The 17,687-nt window shown below is 35.6% G+C and overlaps 1 protein-coding gene across 3 annotated transcripts in view; it reads left to right on the top strand.

Annotated features, from left to right (window-relative positions):
* The window catches only part of Znf280c (zinc finger protein 280C), a 54,954-nt gene extending 40,320 nt beyond the window's left edge, over window positions 1-14,634 (top strand). For 2 of the 3 annotated variants that reach the window (XM_057760190.1, XM_057760188.1), the window contains 7 exons: window positions 312-443; window positions 4,265-4,572; window positions 5,191-5,328; window positions 8,017-8,079; window positions 12,464-12,582; window positions 12,726-12,762; window positions 12,887-14,634. In XM_057760190.1, coding sequence (XP_057616173.1) covers window positions 312-443; window positions 4,265-4,572; window positions 5,191-5,328; window positions 8,017-8,079; window positions 12,464-12,582; window positions 12,726-12,762; window positions 12,887-12,902 — 813 coding nt within the window. In that variant the 3' untranslated portion in view covers window positions 12,903-14,634. The remainder of the gene's footprint in view (window positions 1-311; window positions 444-4,264; window positions 4,573-5,190; window positions 5,329-8,016; window positions 8,080-12,463; window positions 12,583-12,725; window positions 12,763-12,886) is intronic. The other variant, XM_057760189.1, reaches the window with a different exon arrangement.
* Window positions 14,635-17,687: the final 3,053 nt, after the last annotated feature.

Consider the following 17,687-nt stretch of genomic DNA (forward strand, 5'->3'; position numbering starts at 1 on the left):
AAAAAGGAAAAAAAAAGAATATTTTGGCATTATCTGTGATGGGAGATCGTAAAATGGTTGCTTTTAAAATTATAGAGATGGAAGTCAAAGAGAAATTTCAGGTCTCAGGGTTTGTGGTCGGTAGTTGTTAGTGACTTTAGAATGTGGTGGTACATACCTGTAATCCTAGCACTTGGGTGCTGAAACAGGAGGATCACAAGAAACCAACAAAGTATAACACAGAGCTTTCAACGGCAAATGGCGTGTATAGTGAGACTTTTCTCATAAAAGAAAAGAATTTTAATATCATTTCTAATAATTTTTATAAACAGAATAAAGGAATTTATCGTTGCCAAAAATGCAGACTACAATTTTTGACCTGCAAGGAGAAAACAGATCATAAGTTAGAACATCGCACATTTATAAAGCCTAAAGGACTAGAAGGATTGCCTCCTGGAACAAAAGTGAGTATTAAGTATGTTGTATCCTAGTCTAGTAAAATCCTTGACTGGCCAGGCGCATGCCTTTGATCCCAGCACCCAAGAGGCAGAGATGGGTGGGTCTCTGTGAGTTCAAGGTCAGCATGGTCTACAGAGTGAGTTCCCTGACAGGCTCCAAAGCTACAGAGAAACTCTGTCTCAAAAAATAAACAAGTAAATAAGCAAATAAAATCCTTGACTGGCTATAGTGGTGCATGCTTTTAATACTACTACACAGTATGCGAAAGAAGCAGGTGGATCTATGAGTTCAAAGATAACCTGATCTACATAGTGAGTTCCAGAACAGCGTGACTCTGTCTCAGAAAAGGGGTGGGGGAATAAAGAAAGAAAAAAAAACTCCTGTCTGGGTATTGAATATAATATAAAAATATTGTCTACTTTTATTAAGAACTAAAGTTAAAGTTTTGTTACACTTTTTAGTGTGTGAGTGTGTGTTATATTAGTACCTATAGAAAGGCATCAGATACCCTGGGGTTGCAAGTAGTGAGCTGCCACCCTACATGGATTATGGATTCTGGAAACCAAACTCAGGTACTCTGCAAGAGTATCAAGTGTTAAGAACTGCTGAGTTCTTTATCTCTTCAGCCAGGTTTCATTATTCTTATGCTTGAAAAGTAAAACTTTTGACTGTTGTTCGAGTTGATTGACAGGTGCCTTGTTGAAGTGACATTCCTTTGTTGTAGGCTGAGTCACTAAGTGGTTGTACTGTTCTGTAGGCTTTTTATTTATTACATGTCTCTACTGCTAGACTACAAAGCATTTGAGACTGGGAGTCACATTTAATTTATCTTTGTAGTCTAAGCATCTATCATAGCGACTTGAATATTATGAATGTGTTGAAGTTGATGTTACTGAATCTACTTACAGAGAAACAGGTTCTTTTCCTGAATGACAATTACTGTTTTTTTAAGGTTTATTTTTTGTGTATACAGTGTTCTGTCTGCATATATGCCTGCAGGCTAGAAGAGGGCGCCATATCTCATTACAGGTGGTTATGAGCCACCATGTGGTTGCTGGAATTGAACTCAGGACCTCTGGAAGTGCAGTCAATGCTCTTAACCACTGAGCCATCTCTAGCCCCAACATCACGTTTTCAGTGAATAAACATACATTTGACTATAAATTTAGTTCTCTATGTTAGTTCACCATATTTTTTCTCTGGTTTCTTTATGTAAAGTTTGCTCCCGATTATTTGGTCTGACACATGGATGGATAATCCAAAATTAAATTATTCCCAAGCTTTCATGTTTGGCTTTTAGCACATACTTTTGTGATTATATCTGCTATTAGAATTACCTAAAATAATACAGAGCAATTGCTGTGAACATCTAGAGTAAGAAAAGCATTTCAATGTAACTTCTTGCAACCCATTTATCCCATGTTGAGACTAAGCATAGAGAATACTAATATAAACATTGCAAAGCTCTCATATTTTCCATATTGTAATACAATGGTAGTAATAATAATATCCATGTCCTTTTTTATACATTCTAATTTATCCAGTCAGCAATCCAACAAGACAGGAGAATGAGTTAGTATTATCCCTGTATTAGAGATAAACAGAATTAATTAGATGGAATCAATTATTTACTTAAAATTACAGGAAGAGTTGAAAAGTGCATTCTTTAGATGCTCATATAGTTTACATTAACTTCTAATTATCTATTAATATCTCTTTACATATAAATGTTACCAATATAAAATTATAATTTTCAATAGCAAATAAACATTTAACTAAATTTCATTTAACTGATAAGAACATTTAAAATAAATGGGAAACTGGGCCAGAGAATAAAGGTACTTGCCTCACAACAATGCAAGTCTGATTATCTGATTTCATTTCATAGAACCCATATAGAGATAAAAAGAATCAATTCCAGAGTTTTTCTTTGACCTCTACATATGCACCAAGTATATACACACACACACACACACACTACAAAAAATAGAGTAAATGCAAAGTACATCTAGTTGCATCTTATGGTTTACTCCTTTAAATAATAATATTTGGCTTTTTGAGTCATACTGATTTTTTTGTAATAGCTTATTTAGAATATAATTCATGTACCAGACATTTTTCCATTGAAAGTGCTCAGTTCAGTGGTTTTATTAACATTCAGAGTTGTTAAAACACCATCTTATGCAATTTTGTACCATTTGCATTATCAGTAAAAGGAACTCTGCATCCATTAACAGTGACTGTGTTCCAGCACCACTCAAAGCAAGATAGAATCTCTTCCCTATGAATTTTCTCATTTTGAGAATTCCATGTAAAGGAAATAATACAATATACAGTCTTTGAGGATTTATTTTATTTGGCTCATCTGTCTTGTATCATGTTCTAGTGCTTCATTCCTTCCATGATTGACCATATTCCATTGTGTGTATATTTTCTTTCATCAATTGGTGGTATTTGAGTTTTTTAGATTGTGCAATGATGCTATAAATATTTTTGTAAAAGTTTTTGTGCAAGCATATGTTTTCATTTTCTTAGGAATGTACCTAGGAGTAGAATTATGGGCTCCTTTACCAAGACTTAAATAAGTCATTGCCTGGACTGGAGAGATGACTCAGCAGTTAAGAACACTTGAGTGTTCTTCTAGAGACCCAGGTTCAATTCACAGCACCCACATGGCAGCTAACAACTGTCTGTAACTCCAAAATCTGACGCCCTCATACAGATATATATGCAGGCAAAATGTCAATGCATATAAAATAAAAATAAATTTTTAAAAACTTCATTGCCTGCAGGCATGGTGGTACCTTTAATTCCATCACACATGGGAGGCAGAGGCAGGTGGATGTCTATGAGTTTCCAGCCTGGTCTATATAGTAAGTTCCAGAACTTGCTATATAGAGAGACCCTCTCTCAAAAAAAAATTAAAAAATAAAAGTAAAAAGTAGAAGTCATTGACTAACCCCAATGGTATGAGAATTTATTTCTGTATTTTCTTCTGAGAGTTTTGTAATTTTAACACTTGAGATTTGGTCCTTGATATATGTTGAGTTCATTTTTTTATGTTTAATATGAAGTAAGGGTTCTAATTCATCCTTCTACATGTGAATGTCAGTTTTTACATCACTGTTAAAATGTTGAAAGAACTGTCATTCCTGCCTTTAATTGTTTTGGCACTCTTGTAAAACAAAGCATTTGATCACAAATGTGAGGGCTTGGGCTGCCTGGAGAGATGGCTCAGTGGGTAAAATACTTGTACAAATGGGAAAACTGAAGTTTTGGAGTCCTAGCAATCTCTATAATAAATGTGGATAGATGTGGTGGCCCAACCATAGTCCCAGGATGTGGGGGATGGGGGAGTACAGGTGATTCTGGGTGCAAGCCAGCTAGCTAGACTGGCCAAACTGTGTTTAAGCAAAGAGGCCCTGCTTCAGTATATAAGGTGAAAAGCAATTGAGGAAGACACCTAGTATCAAACTTCAGGCCTCCATATACACAAATGTGTGCACCCACACAAACGAACATATTTACACATATTAGATAACTAAATGTGAACCCTTACAGGCAGTGTTTTTTGTTTTGTTTTTAAAGATTTATTCTATTTACTTACTTATGTATACAGTATTCTGCCTGCAAGCCAGAATAGGGCACCAGATCTAATTACAGATGGTTGTGAGGTACTATATGGTTTCTGGAAATTGAACCCCAGTCCTTTGGAAGAACAGAGTTGCCAGTGCTCTTAACCTCTGAGTCATCTCTCCAACCCACAGGTGGTGTTTTTAATGCCACTTTAATAATCTAAAAATACACCCTGCCTTTGTTTTCATAGGTTACTATTCGAGCTTCGTTTGGATCTGCTCAATCAAGATCATCAAGTCCACCTTCTAGTTCTGTTCCAAGCACTTCTCTTCAAGTCACAGCTCCAGAGTCTAAAAGTACAACTACTAAAATCAACACAAAAGTATTTGCAAATAAAAGTAAGACAACTAAGTGTCAGGCAATCTTAACTGCGACATGTAAACCCAATCCAAGTAAAACAGGTACAGGTGCAACTAAATCCAAAGCCAAGTCCTCCTACAAGCAAAAGAAACAGCGTACCAGGAAAAACAAATTCAGTATTGCTCTGAAGAATTTGAGGTACTGTCTTTATCCGTTATATGATACTAACTTAATCTCAGAAGTTAGATGCTTTGTTTTAGTTACTTCCCATGTCACATAACCTTCTTCTACACTTTAATTATAAAAACTAAGCAGATAAGAAAATGGTACATATTTACAACTATCAAGTAGAATTTAAACTGCTGTGTTATGATTTTAATTTTTTTCATTAGTCTTAAACTTTGTATACCTAATGACATTAAATTGCTTAACTAAGTCCTTTTTTTGTTGTTCTTGTTCTTGTTGTTTTTGTTTTTGCTTTTCAAGACAGGGTTTCTCTGTATAACCATCCTGGCTGTCCTGGAACTCAATTCATAAACCAGTCTGGCCTTGAACTGACTGAGATCTGCCTGCCTCTGCCTCCCGAGTGCTGGGATTAAAGGCCTGTGCCACCACTACCCAGTTCAACTAAGCCTTTTTACTCTAGGGAAATATTTATATTTGTTAAACTTTTTGCACTCATTTTTCTTATTACTTCAAGAAATTTTCAAATTTTAAATATATCTATTTGATAATCTTAAACAGGTTTTTTTCAATTAATTGTTAATAAGAGTTTCCTTATTTTGTGGTATGACTTTTTTTTTCTGTCTCCATAAGATGTCACCAGGGAATTCACACATGTATTGAGTGCCATTCCAAAATAAAAGATTTTTCAAGCCACTTTTCTACATATATAAACTGTGATTTTTGCAAGTACACTACTAACTGTAGCAAAGCCTTTACAAATCATATGAGGTAAGTTGAGCATGTAAGTGCCAGTCAAAATTACCTTTCAGAACTGGGGTGTAACTTCTTGGTTTACCATTGTCTAATATGTGTAAAAAGCTCTAGATTCAATTCCTAGCAACAAAAAATACTGCCATCCAAGTTTGGCGAATGCCTGTGATCCCAGCATTTGGGAGGTAGAAGCAGAAGGATCAAGAATTCAAGCTTATCCCCAGCTTTATATTAAGTTTAAAGGTAGCTTGGGCTTCATGAGACTTCATGTATCAAAAATCACTACCCTTTGAGGAGTTTTTTGTTTATTTGTTGTTTATTTGTTTTAAAGACAAAATTGTCCTATTAAAAGTATCTGTCTCGCCGGGCGGTGGTGGCGCACGCCTTTAATCCCAGCACTTGGGAGGCAGAGGCAGGTGGATCTCTGTGAGTTCGAGACCAGCCTGGTCTACAAGAGCTAGTTCCAGGACAGGCTCCAAAACCACAGAGAAACCCTGTCTCGAAAAACCAAAAAAAAAAAAAAAAAAAAAAAAAAAGTATCTGTCTCTCATCATGGAAGTACAATTCTAGAAATACAGAATGTCTAGGATGTTCCTTGTATGTTTTCAAAATAATAGTTTATAAAACCACTGGGACAGAAGTTATAAAACCAGTTAAATTCATATAATTAGACTGGCTTTTATTAAATAAATTATTTTTAAAATACTTATTATATTATGTATATTAGTATTTTGCCTGCTTTTGTATACATATACACTGAATAGTTAGTTCCCATAGAGACCAGAAGAGGGTATCAGATTCCCTAGGACTAGAGTCAGAGAAAATTATGAGCTGTTGTGTGGGTACTGGGAATGAATCCAAGTCCTGAAAAAGCAACGAGTGCTCTTAATTGCTGAGCCATCTCTAATCCCCAGGCTCCAGGGTTTTTAATGATGCTAAAGAACACTTATTTTCATTCCCCTCCTTCTCTCTGACCTTTTCCTCTCTTTGCCATCCATCTTTTCCCTCATTTAATGAAAAGATCATGATGCAACCATTGGGATCCTTTTTCATACATTGATTCAACTTCCCATTATTTTGCTCTTATTAAGGGTTCTATGTGAGGGGAAAACTTCAGGGCCCACTTTGCTTTCATTTGGACCTCATTACTAGAGGCTTACTTTGTTCCTTCAGGATGGATTTTTAAGCCAAAAAGCACTCAGACATAATTACATGTCAACTATTCCTATTAAAGTTCTGCCTCTTTTCAGCTAAATAAAGTACAATCTCTAAAAGTAATTTTCTTGAAGATTATTTTACTTGAGACAGGGTCTCTCTCACTGTATAGATAGCTCTGGATGGCCTGGCCTAAAATTCCTTATGTAGACCAGGCTAGCTCAAACTCACAAGAGAACTGCCTACCTATCTCTCCTGAGTGCTAGGATTAAATGCATTTGTTATCATACTTAGCTTTTCTTGAAGATTACTATGCAAGATCACTGTTATTTTTAATACATAGTAGGTAGGTCTCTTGGAAGGACTTCACATATTTTGATGACTTCGACTTTTTTTTTTTCATGGTACTTTAGCTTTAGTGCTAGCACTTCATATATGCTTTTGACTTACTAAATTCTGTTTCTTGCTACCATGGCATTACCTCATTATATAGACTATTTATTTCAATTATTTATTGACATAGCTCTTGGGGCCTTGATATTTCTCTTTTTCTTTTTGAGACAGGATTAACTGTGTGGACCAGGCTGACCTTAAACTCACAAAGATCTACCTGCCTCTGTCTCTTAAGTGCTGAGAGTAAAGGCATGTGTACCTTCTTTCTAATCCAACAGTTCTACAACACCAATCCATTTTCTCAGTCAGCTTTATACTCAGTGTTGTCTGTTTTGAATGCTACTTTGTTCTTTCTTAAACACTTTGCATTTCAAGTTATAGTTAGCATTGATATCTTTGAATCTCTCTTATCCTTTTTTATTTCTATCTTCTGGACTATTAAATCATGATTTATTCAATCAGCTCTTAATTCATAATCTTTAATTTCAGCCTATGTTTTGAGCTGGAGAGATGACTCAGTGACTGATTAAGAACACTTGGTGCTTGTTTTTCCAGGGGACTAGAGTTAGGGTTTCAGCACCCACATGGTGGTTCACAACTATCGATAACTCCAGTTTTAGGAGATTTGATGTTCTCTTCTGGCCTCCATGGGCACCATGCATTCTACTAGTACACAGACATGCATGCGCCAAAACATTCATAAGAAAATAAATCTTAAAAAAAGGATAAAAAGTAAAGGAAAGAAATGAGAAAAATAAGAGGTACCAACAAGAACAAGTGTTCTGGTGAAGGCCAATCCCTCATCATACCTTCTTACTATGTTGTACAATGGAGGGAACAAACTAGCTCTTAGGTCTCTTCCTATAAGGGACACAAATCCTATGTCTAAGGATTCTACTTTTGTGACCTAATTATCTCCTAAATGGTTTCTTCTAATGCCATCACATTGATTGAGATAAAGGGGAGGTTAGGATTTTGATATATTAATGGGTGAGCCCTTGCTCAGACCATACCAGGATCGATATAATCTCATTATTACTGTCATTAACTTCTATTCAAAATTAAGAAATTAAACATAGACTTAAAAATATGAAAATAAAATTAATGACTTATTTAGTAATAAAAGTAATAAAATCTTGTTTGTCTTTTATCTACCAGCTCTCATAGTGACCACCCAAGTAAACAGTTTTATATTTTTAAGAAGCATTCAAGAGCTCTCAGGTAATTAATTGATCTTTTTCTGTACTTTGCGTTAAAGAGGTGAAATTATGTTTTTTAGCCAGATGTTGGTATACCTAATTTGAAAATCTAAACAATTGTCACTGGATATGATAGAATTATGTTTGTTATATTCTTAGAACAAAGAAAGGGCTAGCCTATCATATGACTAACCTCTGTTTTATTGGTACCAGATAATGAATTGAAACTTTCATGAATTTACTCTGTAAAATGAAAATAAAAGTCTCTTTAGCAATACTTGATTGGGAATAAGTTTATTTAAATACTATAATATTTGAAATTAATATATAGTATTTATAAATCGCAGTTTTATTCTTTTTAAAATATGCTTTATTTTATTATGTATGGGTGTCTTGCCTGTATCTTTATCTGTGCACCACATGCATGCCTGGAGCCCATGGAAGCCAGAAGAGAGCATTGGATCCCCTGAAACAGGAGTTTCAGTTGGTTGTGAACCACCATATATGTTCTGAGAATCGATTTTGGTTCCTCTGCAAGAGCAGCCACTGCTCTTAACTGAGCCATCCCTCCAACCTCTCACTTTTACTCTTTTATGAAAAAAAAAAGTATATGGCTTTTTATACTATACAGAAAGAATGTTTGGTTACTGCTTATGAAGGTATTTGCTCAGAATCAACTAAGTATTATGGGACTTTTCACATTCTTCTGGTGGTTTTTTACTCAATTTTCTTTTTTTTTTAATTATCTCATTCATGTTGCCAAGACATTGAATGTGCCTGGCACATAATAGACACTTAGTTACATTACAATGTGTATTAAAAATATACGTCTGTAATATTAGGTCAGTAGCTCATAAAAGAAAGTTTGATGCCATTAAAAATATATCAGGCAGGGCATGGTGGCTCACACCTTTAATCCCAACACTCGGTAGGCAGAAGCAGGCAAATCTCTGAGTTTGAGGCCAGCCTGGTCTACAAAGTGAGTTCCAGGACAGATACACAGAGAAACCCTGTCTCAAAAACAAAAATAAGACCTGGAGAGGTGGATCATGGTTTAAGAGTACTTGCTGTTCTTGCAGATGATTAGAGTTTAATCCCCAGCACCCATATCAAGCATGTCTTATCAAAAGCCTATAACTCCAGCTCCAGGGGATCCAGAGATCTTCTGGCCTCTTCGGGCAATGCATACATACATGTATGCACATAATTAAAATACAGTCTTAAAGTATGCATATTGTTGTAGCATTTGGGAAGGAATGCCTAAGACCCCAGCACTAAGGAGACTAAGATAGAAGGATAGTGATGTCAAGGCCAGACTGATCTACATACCAAGTTCCAACCCAACTTCTTACCTGTCTCAAAGTAACAACAATTAATAATAATTAGAAAAAGAAAGAATATTAGATAGTGCCATTACTAGAAATATTTGTAAATCTAAAATGGATTTTTTTTTTAAATATTATTTTATGTTGAATTGTTCCTTAGCTATTTATTGTTCATCTGTCACATGTAACACAAAGTCATGTACAGATCAATGATGAAGAAGGCTTGGTACCAACTTTCAAGAAGGTACAATTTAAGCTGGGTATGGTGGAACATGCCTTTAGTCCCAGCACTTGGGAGGCAGAGGCAGGAGGATCTCTGTAAGTTCCAGGATAGCCAGAGCTACATAGTGAAGCCCTGTCTCAAAATAATTTATTGGGAGGATATAAGAAGTAAAAATAAGTAAGTATAGCAGAATCAGGAAATTTGTCATAAATACAATGAGTTACTTATTTCAGAGATGACAAGAGGTTTCTACTTAAAAGATGCATGAAGAAGAAAGCATGACTTGAAGTGTAGAAACAAAAAGGAGAAAGTATGTAAGTGCTTCTGAGTCATATTGAGTAACTAGTAGTACAGTTTGAATGGAAGACAAAGTTCACGTATATGGTGAAATAATAATTTTGAGTTTAGAGACAGAATTTTTAAATCCAAAAAAATAGTTCTAAGGAATTAAGAATTAATTTTACTTTGAAAGACATTGAGAAAATCAAAACCAATACTTTGAGTCTAATCAAGGGTATGAAAGGAAGATCAGTATGTGGGAGTATACATGGTGAGTTGTAGCTGCATAAACCACAGAGTAGTTACGGCTGTTTTTTAGTAATTGATTGGGCTGGAACTAAAGAGATGCTGATGTGGTCAAAAGCGCTTGTTGCTCTTGCAGAAGTTCTAGTTCCAGTTCCCAGCACTCACATGGTGGCTTAAAACCATCCATAATTCTAGTTTCAGGGGAATCTTACGTTGTAACTTCCCTGGGCACCAGGCATGGATGTGGTTGGTATACATACATTCATGTAGTCAAAACACTTATACACAGAAAATAAAATAGTGTATCTTTAAAAAAAAATCCAAAAGAAAGAACCAGAGGGGCTAGTGAGATGGCTCAGTGGTTAAGGGCACCCACATGTCAGCTCAAAATTGTCTGTAACTCTAATTCCAGGGATCTGACACTTTCCCACAGACACTCATGCAGGCAAAACACCAATGAACATAAAAATAAATTATATATTTTTTAAAAGGAAGCCTATTTGTTTAAAAAAGATAATTAAATTAAAATCTTAAAGCTTATGGGCTATTTAAAAGAAAAGGGACAGAAAGTAGGTTTCTGAATCAAAGGGCTAATTTTCAAATATGGGTCTAGCCTTAGATAAGTTATTAAATCTGATCCTGGCCTCTTTAGAAAAGTGGTCATTATAACACCTGTCTTTTAGGGGTTATTTGTTTAGAAGAGATAGGTCTAAAATCCCAAGTTTTGTATAATGTAAATGATATTTGAAATTGTTATTAGATATTTGAAATACTAAAATATTTTTATCTGAACCTCAGAAGCAAGGAAATGACATCAAAAGAGAAACTAGGAATAAAGGGTGGTTTGGGGGAGGAAAAACAAATTTTGGTTGTTAAAGGACACTTTTTTATGTGTCTAACACCTAGTCTTGACTATAAAACAGGATGTTAAGACAAGAGCTGCAGAGAAAAAAAATCAGCATAAGGTATACTACTGGGTTTTAGACCTATAAAGGTAAGGTGTTTTATATGATGAAGTGGTTGTGGTGGCTCACACCTATAATTCCAGCACTGGGGAAGGGAGGCAGGAGCATCCCAAGCTAGGATCCACTGGGCTATTAGTGAGACCCTGTCTCAAAGCAAACAAAACATAACTAAAATACCAAGTATGTATATGCTTTCTTGATAAACTAATAATTATATTAAATGACTAAATTAAAGGCTTTCACATCTCTCCTAACTTTATTCAGATTTAAATACAGTAGATTATATGCTTCATAAACTGTACTGTTTTGTTTGCTGTTGTATACAAAATGCCTACTAATTTGATGTATAGAGGATATCCTAGGGCTTATTTTTAGTTTTTAAAGAGACTCTATTCTGTTTTCCATAATATTACAAATGTATACTTCTAACAGCACTGTATAAGAGATCTTTCTCCATTATCTTCACCAGCATGTGTTACGTTTTGTCTATTGATACAAGCCCTTCAGACTTGAGTCAGATGATATCTCATTGTGATATTCATTTCTATTTCTTTGATGGCTAATGATTTTGAAATCTTTTTCAGACCTCTTGACTACTTATTTATATATCTTACTTAGAGATCTTTTGCTCAGTTTTGTGTGAAAATAGTGCTGTGTTTTGTTCAGGTGTATATGCATCTCTCATGAAGACATGCAAGAAACAAGTTGCTAGTGCATCCAAGGCTGCTTTGGGTCTCTGGATGCCAATTTTTTAGCAACAGATTGAGAGCAATTTATAAAGCACTAAATGATATCATAATTTACCTATGGCTAGGCCAGATTTTTTTCTTTTTATTATTATTATTACAAATTTTCACCTCCCATTTCCCCTCCCTCCCCCCATTCCCCCTCCTCTTACCTCTCCAGTCCAAAGAGCAGTCAGGGTTTCCTGCCCTGTTTATTTATTTATTATATATAGTAGTCTGTCTGCTTGTACGCCTGTGCACCAGAAGAGGGCACCAGATCTCATTATAGATGGTTGTGAGCTACCATGTTGTTGCTGGGAATTGAACTCAGGACCTCTGGAAGAGCAGCCAGTGCTCTTACCCTCTGAGCCATCTCTCCAGCCTTAGGCCAGATTCTTAGAATCATTTTTTTTTTCTTTTCAGGGCCAGTGATTAAATCTAGAGCTTTGCACGTGGGAGGCAAATACTGCCTACAACCCAACCCTTTGAAGAGAATATTATATATATTTATAACAAAATTGGAAAATGACAGTGCTAGCACATAAAATAAAAATCAAGAGTTATTACATGGAGCAGCAATTACTGAATTTATGTATGTATTGCCACATATGATCTGTCTTATTAGTCTTTTCTCTTTCCATAGGGGCATCACTCTAGTGTGCCTTAAATGTGACTTCCTAGCTGATACTTCTGGCTTAGACCGTATGGCTAAACACTTAAATCAACGTAAAACTCATACTTGCCAAGTAGTAATCGAAAATGGTATGTACATGTGTCTATTACTTTGAATTTATGGTATATGAGCCAGTAGTTTAAATCTATTACATTGTGAGCTCTTACAGATTAAATTGATACTCCATCTATGTGTATTACATATGTAAACATAGAGCCTTCTGTGATTTCAGTTACAGAAAGAAGCTTAACTTGTGAATCCACTTCTGAGTAAGTTTAATTTTCATTCAGCACAATTTACTTTGATAGATTGTATTACTGTTGCAATTTTTAAATGTATCATTAATAGAAATGAAAAATATTAAAGTATTTTATTTTTGTTTTTGTTTTAAAGCAGCTTGTTGAAATAGATTCCTGCTCTATGGAACTCATGCAACCTGGTGCAAGACAAGTTGGAATTTCCTAAGTTCAAAGTTCTTCAGTGTTTGCCTTTACAAATCCAGTTTCCTAAGTTCAAAGTTCTGAAATATTCCATAAAGGCAGTTAAAATCCACAACACTAGTTCGCCTTTTTTCAGCCCTTTTCAGCTTTCTCTGATGGCAGTAGATTCTTATTCCACCTTATCTTTGTGTCAGGTTAACATATCTTAACCTGTACTTGGCTTCTCTAGTTAGCTCTGAAAAAAGAACTTTAGTTGCTATAGTCTTTACTTGCTTTGCTTCAGATAATTTGTGTTTCTTTGCTTCAGATAATTTGTATTTCTCTCTGCCTTCAGAATATTACATATCAAACAGTATAGCTATTCTATTTCTTTTTTTCTGTTTTGTCTGCTTCTTAATTTCTTTTAAGTCTTGCTGCTCAGATAGCTGCTTTTTCCTTCATTCTTTGTCTGTCATTGTTCTATTTTTCAGATGCAGAAGCGACACAGAAATTTCAAAAAATGTCCAGTATACTCCTGGACAGTGTCCCCCTTCAATGGACACAACTAATGCCTGTTTTTCTTTCCACGGAATGTGAATTGTTTGACTGTGAGACCTGTTTCAATTTGTGGCCTTGGGAATCTATCAGTTCTTAGACAGAGTCCCTTCCTGCCTAACTAGCCTTACATAAGGCTGATGTTGATTTGGCCATCAACAACCTCAAGGTCCACCAAAATGAACACAGCTTCTTACTGGGGGCTTTGGTACTTAAGTTTAGGCTTATGAATGATTATAATAATGAAAGCCCACCAAGTAAGTGCTTTAACACCCAAGTTCAAATTTAATCACTTTGGCTGCAGTCCTTTAATCTTCCTCTAGCATGAATACAGTCTGAGGTATATGAAAAACCTGATTGTATAGGGAGTGAAAATTACTTTCATGTTCTTGGAAAAGCAAACTTTGTGGAGTTCTAGCTCCAAAGTAATTTTTTGTGTTGTCATTTAAAGTTTTAGCCAGTATTCCAAGAGTTCTCAGCAGTGATACTATTTAAATTCCTAATTTTTTAAAATTTTGATAGCTTGGTTTTTGTCATTCACCAAATTTATTGATGTCTACTTTGTATGTCAACTTTTGTAATTTCTGATTAAACTTTTTGTGTTTGTTAAAAATGCGAAGAAATTTCTTTAAAATTTTCTACAGATTTCATGCAGCTACCTGTTGGTAGTTTCTTTTCTTTTTTTCTTTCTTTTTTGGAGGTTTTTTTTTTTTTTTTTGAGCCACGGTTTCTACTATAGTCCAGGCTGACCTTGGACTCACAGATTTTTCTGCCTCAGCCTCCCAAGTGCTGCTTTTAAAGGCATGTGAGGTACTTGTTCAGGTCATTAGACATTAATATATGATCTGTCTATCTTAAGACTATCATGAACATCTTAGCAGTCAGGAATTCAAAGACAAAGGAACAAAAACTCCCCTTACAAATATTACAAGTTTTACATTGCTATTCAATTAACAGTTATCTTCTTAGCCATTAATGTAATTCCTTTAGATAAAGATAATATATTCAATAATATTGGGACCAAAAAATGCACTTCTTTCTTGCCCACATATATATAGAGAGAGATGTATATTTTTTTATTTTGGCGTTTGTTTATTTTGGTTTACATTGAATATAGACTTTCTGAACAGTTTTGGTGTTACTTATTTTTTTAATAAAATTTGTATTGTTAAACACTCTTAGGAATTATTTTATAATAAATAAGTTGCTATAAAAACCTATAGATTGTATCATATAACAAAAATTGTTTTCCTTTTCACATGGAAGCCTGCCTGCTTTGCCTATAGACTAAGATCTTTATCTACAGAGTACATCTTGTGCTGCTTCCTTAAGCATACTTAAAAGCTCACTAATTTAGGGTGTTTTTTTTTTCTGAGACAGAGTTTTCTCTGTAGTTTTAGAGCCTGTCCTGGAATTAGCTCTTGTAGACCAGGCTGACCTCGAATTCACAGAGATTCTCCTGCCTCTGCCTCCCGAGTGCTGGGATTAAAGGTGTGTGCCACCACCTCCCAGTTAATTTGAACTATTTTACATGTAGGCCAAATACCCATATACATAAAATAGAGTTTCTTTTAAAGTTTTGATGCAGAATCTTTCTGTTTAGCCTTGGCTGTCCTGGAACTTGCTGTGTAGACCAAGCTGACATTGAACTCACAGAGTTCCACCTGCTTCGGCCTCTTGATTGAAGTTTAAAGTCATGCAGCACCATACCTGTACTTTAAAAAATTAAAGATTTATTTATTTGTGTGTACAGTGTTCTGCCTGCATGCCAGAAGAGAGCACCAGATCTCACTATAGATGGTTGTGAGCCACCATGCAGTTGCTAAGAATTGAACTCAAGACTTTTGGAAGAGTGGCCAGTGCTCTTAACCGCAGAGTCATTCTACAGTCATTTTTAAAGCTAACAAATAACTTCTTAATTATGGTGAAAGGAATTCGGGTCTGAAGTCCTGATTCAATTATGAGGGGTTTTGTTCATTATTTGTATCTTTGTTTGTTTCTTTTGATTTAATTTGAAGTCAGATCTATATGAGCATACTTTGAAACACTTTAAAAGCCAGTTCAGGTGGTCACTTGTTATGTAGTATATCCTTTGTAGTCATAATTAAGAATTGAATACATAGCCAGACAGTTTTTGCACATGCCTTTAATCCCAGCACTCCAGAGGCACAGGCAGGCAGATCTCTGTAAATTCAAGGCCAGCCTAGTCTGCAAAAGCTAGTTCCAGAACAGCTAGGGCTGTTATACAGACAAACCCTGTCTCAGAAAAAAAAAGTTGAATCATTGGGCTAGTTTTTCATACTGATACCTGCCAACAATGTATTTCAAAATCTTTTGGGATTGACTTATTTTGAAATAGTGACCGTGGTGATACACTAGACTTTTATTTATGTACCTAACTAAAGGAATTTTTTTGTCAGTTACCATCTTTCCACTCTATAGAACATTTTGTTTTAGTAGTATTAATGGAAAACCAGTTCTTAAGTTTTAAACTCTTTCTTTTATAGATTTTATTTATTATGTCTACAGGGTTCATGCCTGCACACCAGAAGGCGACACCAGGTCTCATTGTAGATGGTTATGAGCTAACATATGGTTGCTGGAAATAGAACTCAGGACCTCTGGAATAGCAGCCAATGTTCTTAACCTCTGAGCCATCTCTCCAGCCCCAATTTTTAAACTCTTAGCAACTTTCTTTAAATAAAACATTTCAGGCGGACTGACTGCTTTTCCAGAGGTTCTGAGTTCAATTCCCAGCACCCCTATGGTAGCTCTCAGCCATCTGTAATGAGATTTGGTGTCCTCTTCTGGCGTGCAGGCATACATGTAGACAAAATACTGTATACATAATAAATAAATCTTTAAAAATAACACATTTCAGGCACTTAGTACTAAGCTTGCCTATGTAAATATTAATGATCACTAAACTGCAGAGACTTAGATCCTTGCCTCCATTTTGACAACACATAGTTGGAGCTTATGGTTTGTTCAACAAAGATTTATTGAGAATTTACTAACTGCCACTATTCTAGGTATTTCAATAACTGAAATTAATGTCCTTGAAAAATTTGTACTTCAATAGTGGGGGACAGACAATAGAAAATAAGTTCTAGGTACTTCTGAAAATAACTCTTTAACAGCTCAGTAAATGGTTGTAGGAATTGATTTTAAAAAAAAAAGAATTGCATGTGATTAAAAACCTGCGGAGCAGCAAAAGAAGCAATAAGAGTGAAGTGACAGCCTACAAAATGGGGATAGACATCTTTGCCAACTATATATTTAACATGGAGTTAGTATCTAGAATCTATCAATAAATACATCATTATGTGTAGTTAATATATGCTAGTAAAAATACCAAATAAAAGAATACAAACGTTGAATAATCCATTCAATAACTCAGCAGACATTTCTCAAAAGAAATAGAAGGATGACTCAGCAGTTAAGAAAGCAAGCTGCCCTTTCAGTGGACTGGACATCGATTTCTGGTATTCAAGGGCAGCTCTAACCATCTACAACTGATCTGATGTCCTCTACTGGCCTCTATGGGCACTACATGCACATGGTGCATGGACTTGGAAAAAAACACAAATATTTTTATTTTTTTGGTTTTTCGAGACAGGGTTTGGTTTCTCTGTAACTGGGATTAAAGGCATGTGCCTCCATCACCCGGCTCACTGAGCAATTCAAACAGCCCTCTTCTTTAAAATTAAGATAAATGGCTGGGCGGTGGTGGCCCATGCCTTTAATCCCAGCAGTCTGGAGACAGAGGCAGGCAGGAGGATCTCTGTGAGTTCGAGGCCAGCCTGGTCTATAAGAGCTAGTTCCTGGACAGGCTCCAAAGACAGAAACCCTGTCTCGAGAAGAAAAAAAAAAGTTCAGTGAGTAAAGGTCATGCCATCAAGCCCGATAACCTGAATTTCATCCTTGGTACTCACATGGTATAGAAAGAGGGATCTTGCCGGGCGGTGGTGGCGCACGCCTTTAATCCCAGCACTTGGGAGGCAGAGGCAGGCGGATCTCTGTGAGTTCGAGACCAGCCTGGTCTACAAGAGCTAGTTCCAGGACAGGCTCCAAAACCACAGAGAAACCCTGTCTCGAAAAACCAAAAAAAAAAAAAAAAAAAAAAAAGAAAGAGGGATCTTACTCCTAAAAGTTGTCCTCCAACCTCTTCATGTGCTCTGGCATGCATATATACACAATGAACAATATATCTTTTCCAT

This window comes from Chionomys nivalis, chromosome X, assembly GCF_950005125.1.
Source record: "Chionomys nivalis chromosome X, mChiNiv1.1, whole genome shotgun sequence".
Lineage (NCBI taxonomy): Eukaryota > Metazoa > Chordata > Mammalia > Rodentia > Cricetidae > Chionomys > Chionomys nivalis.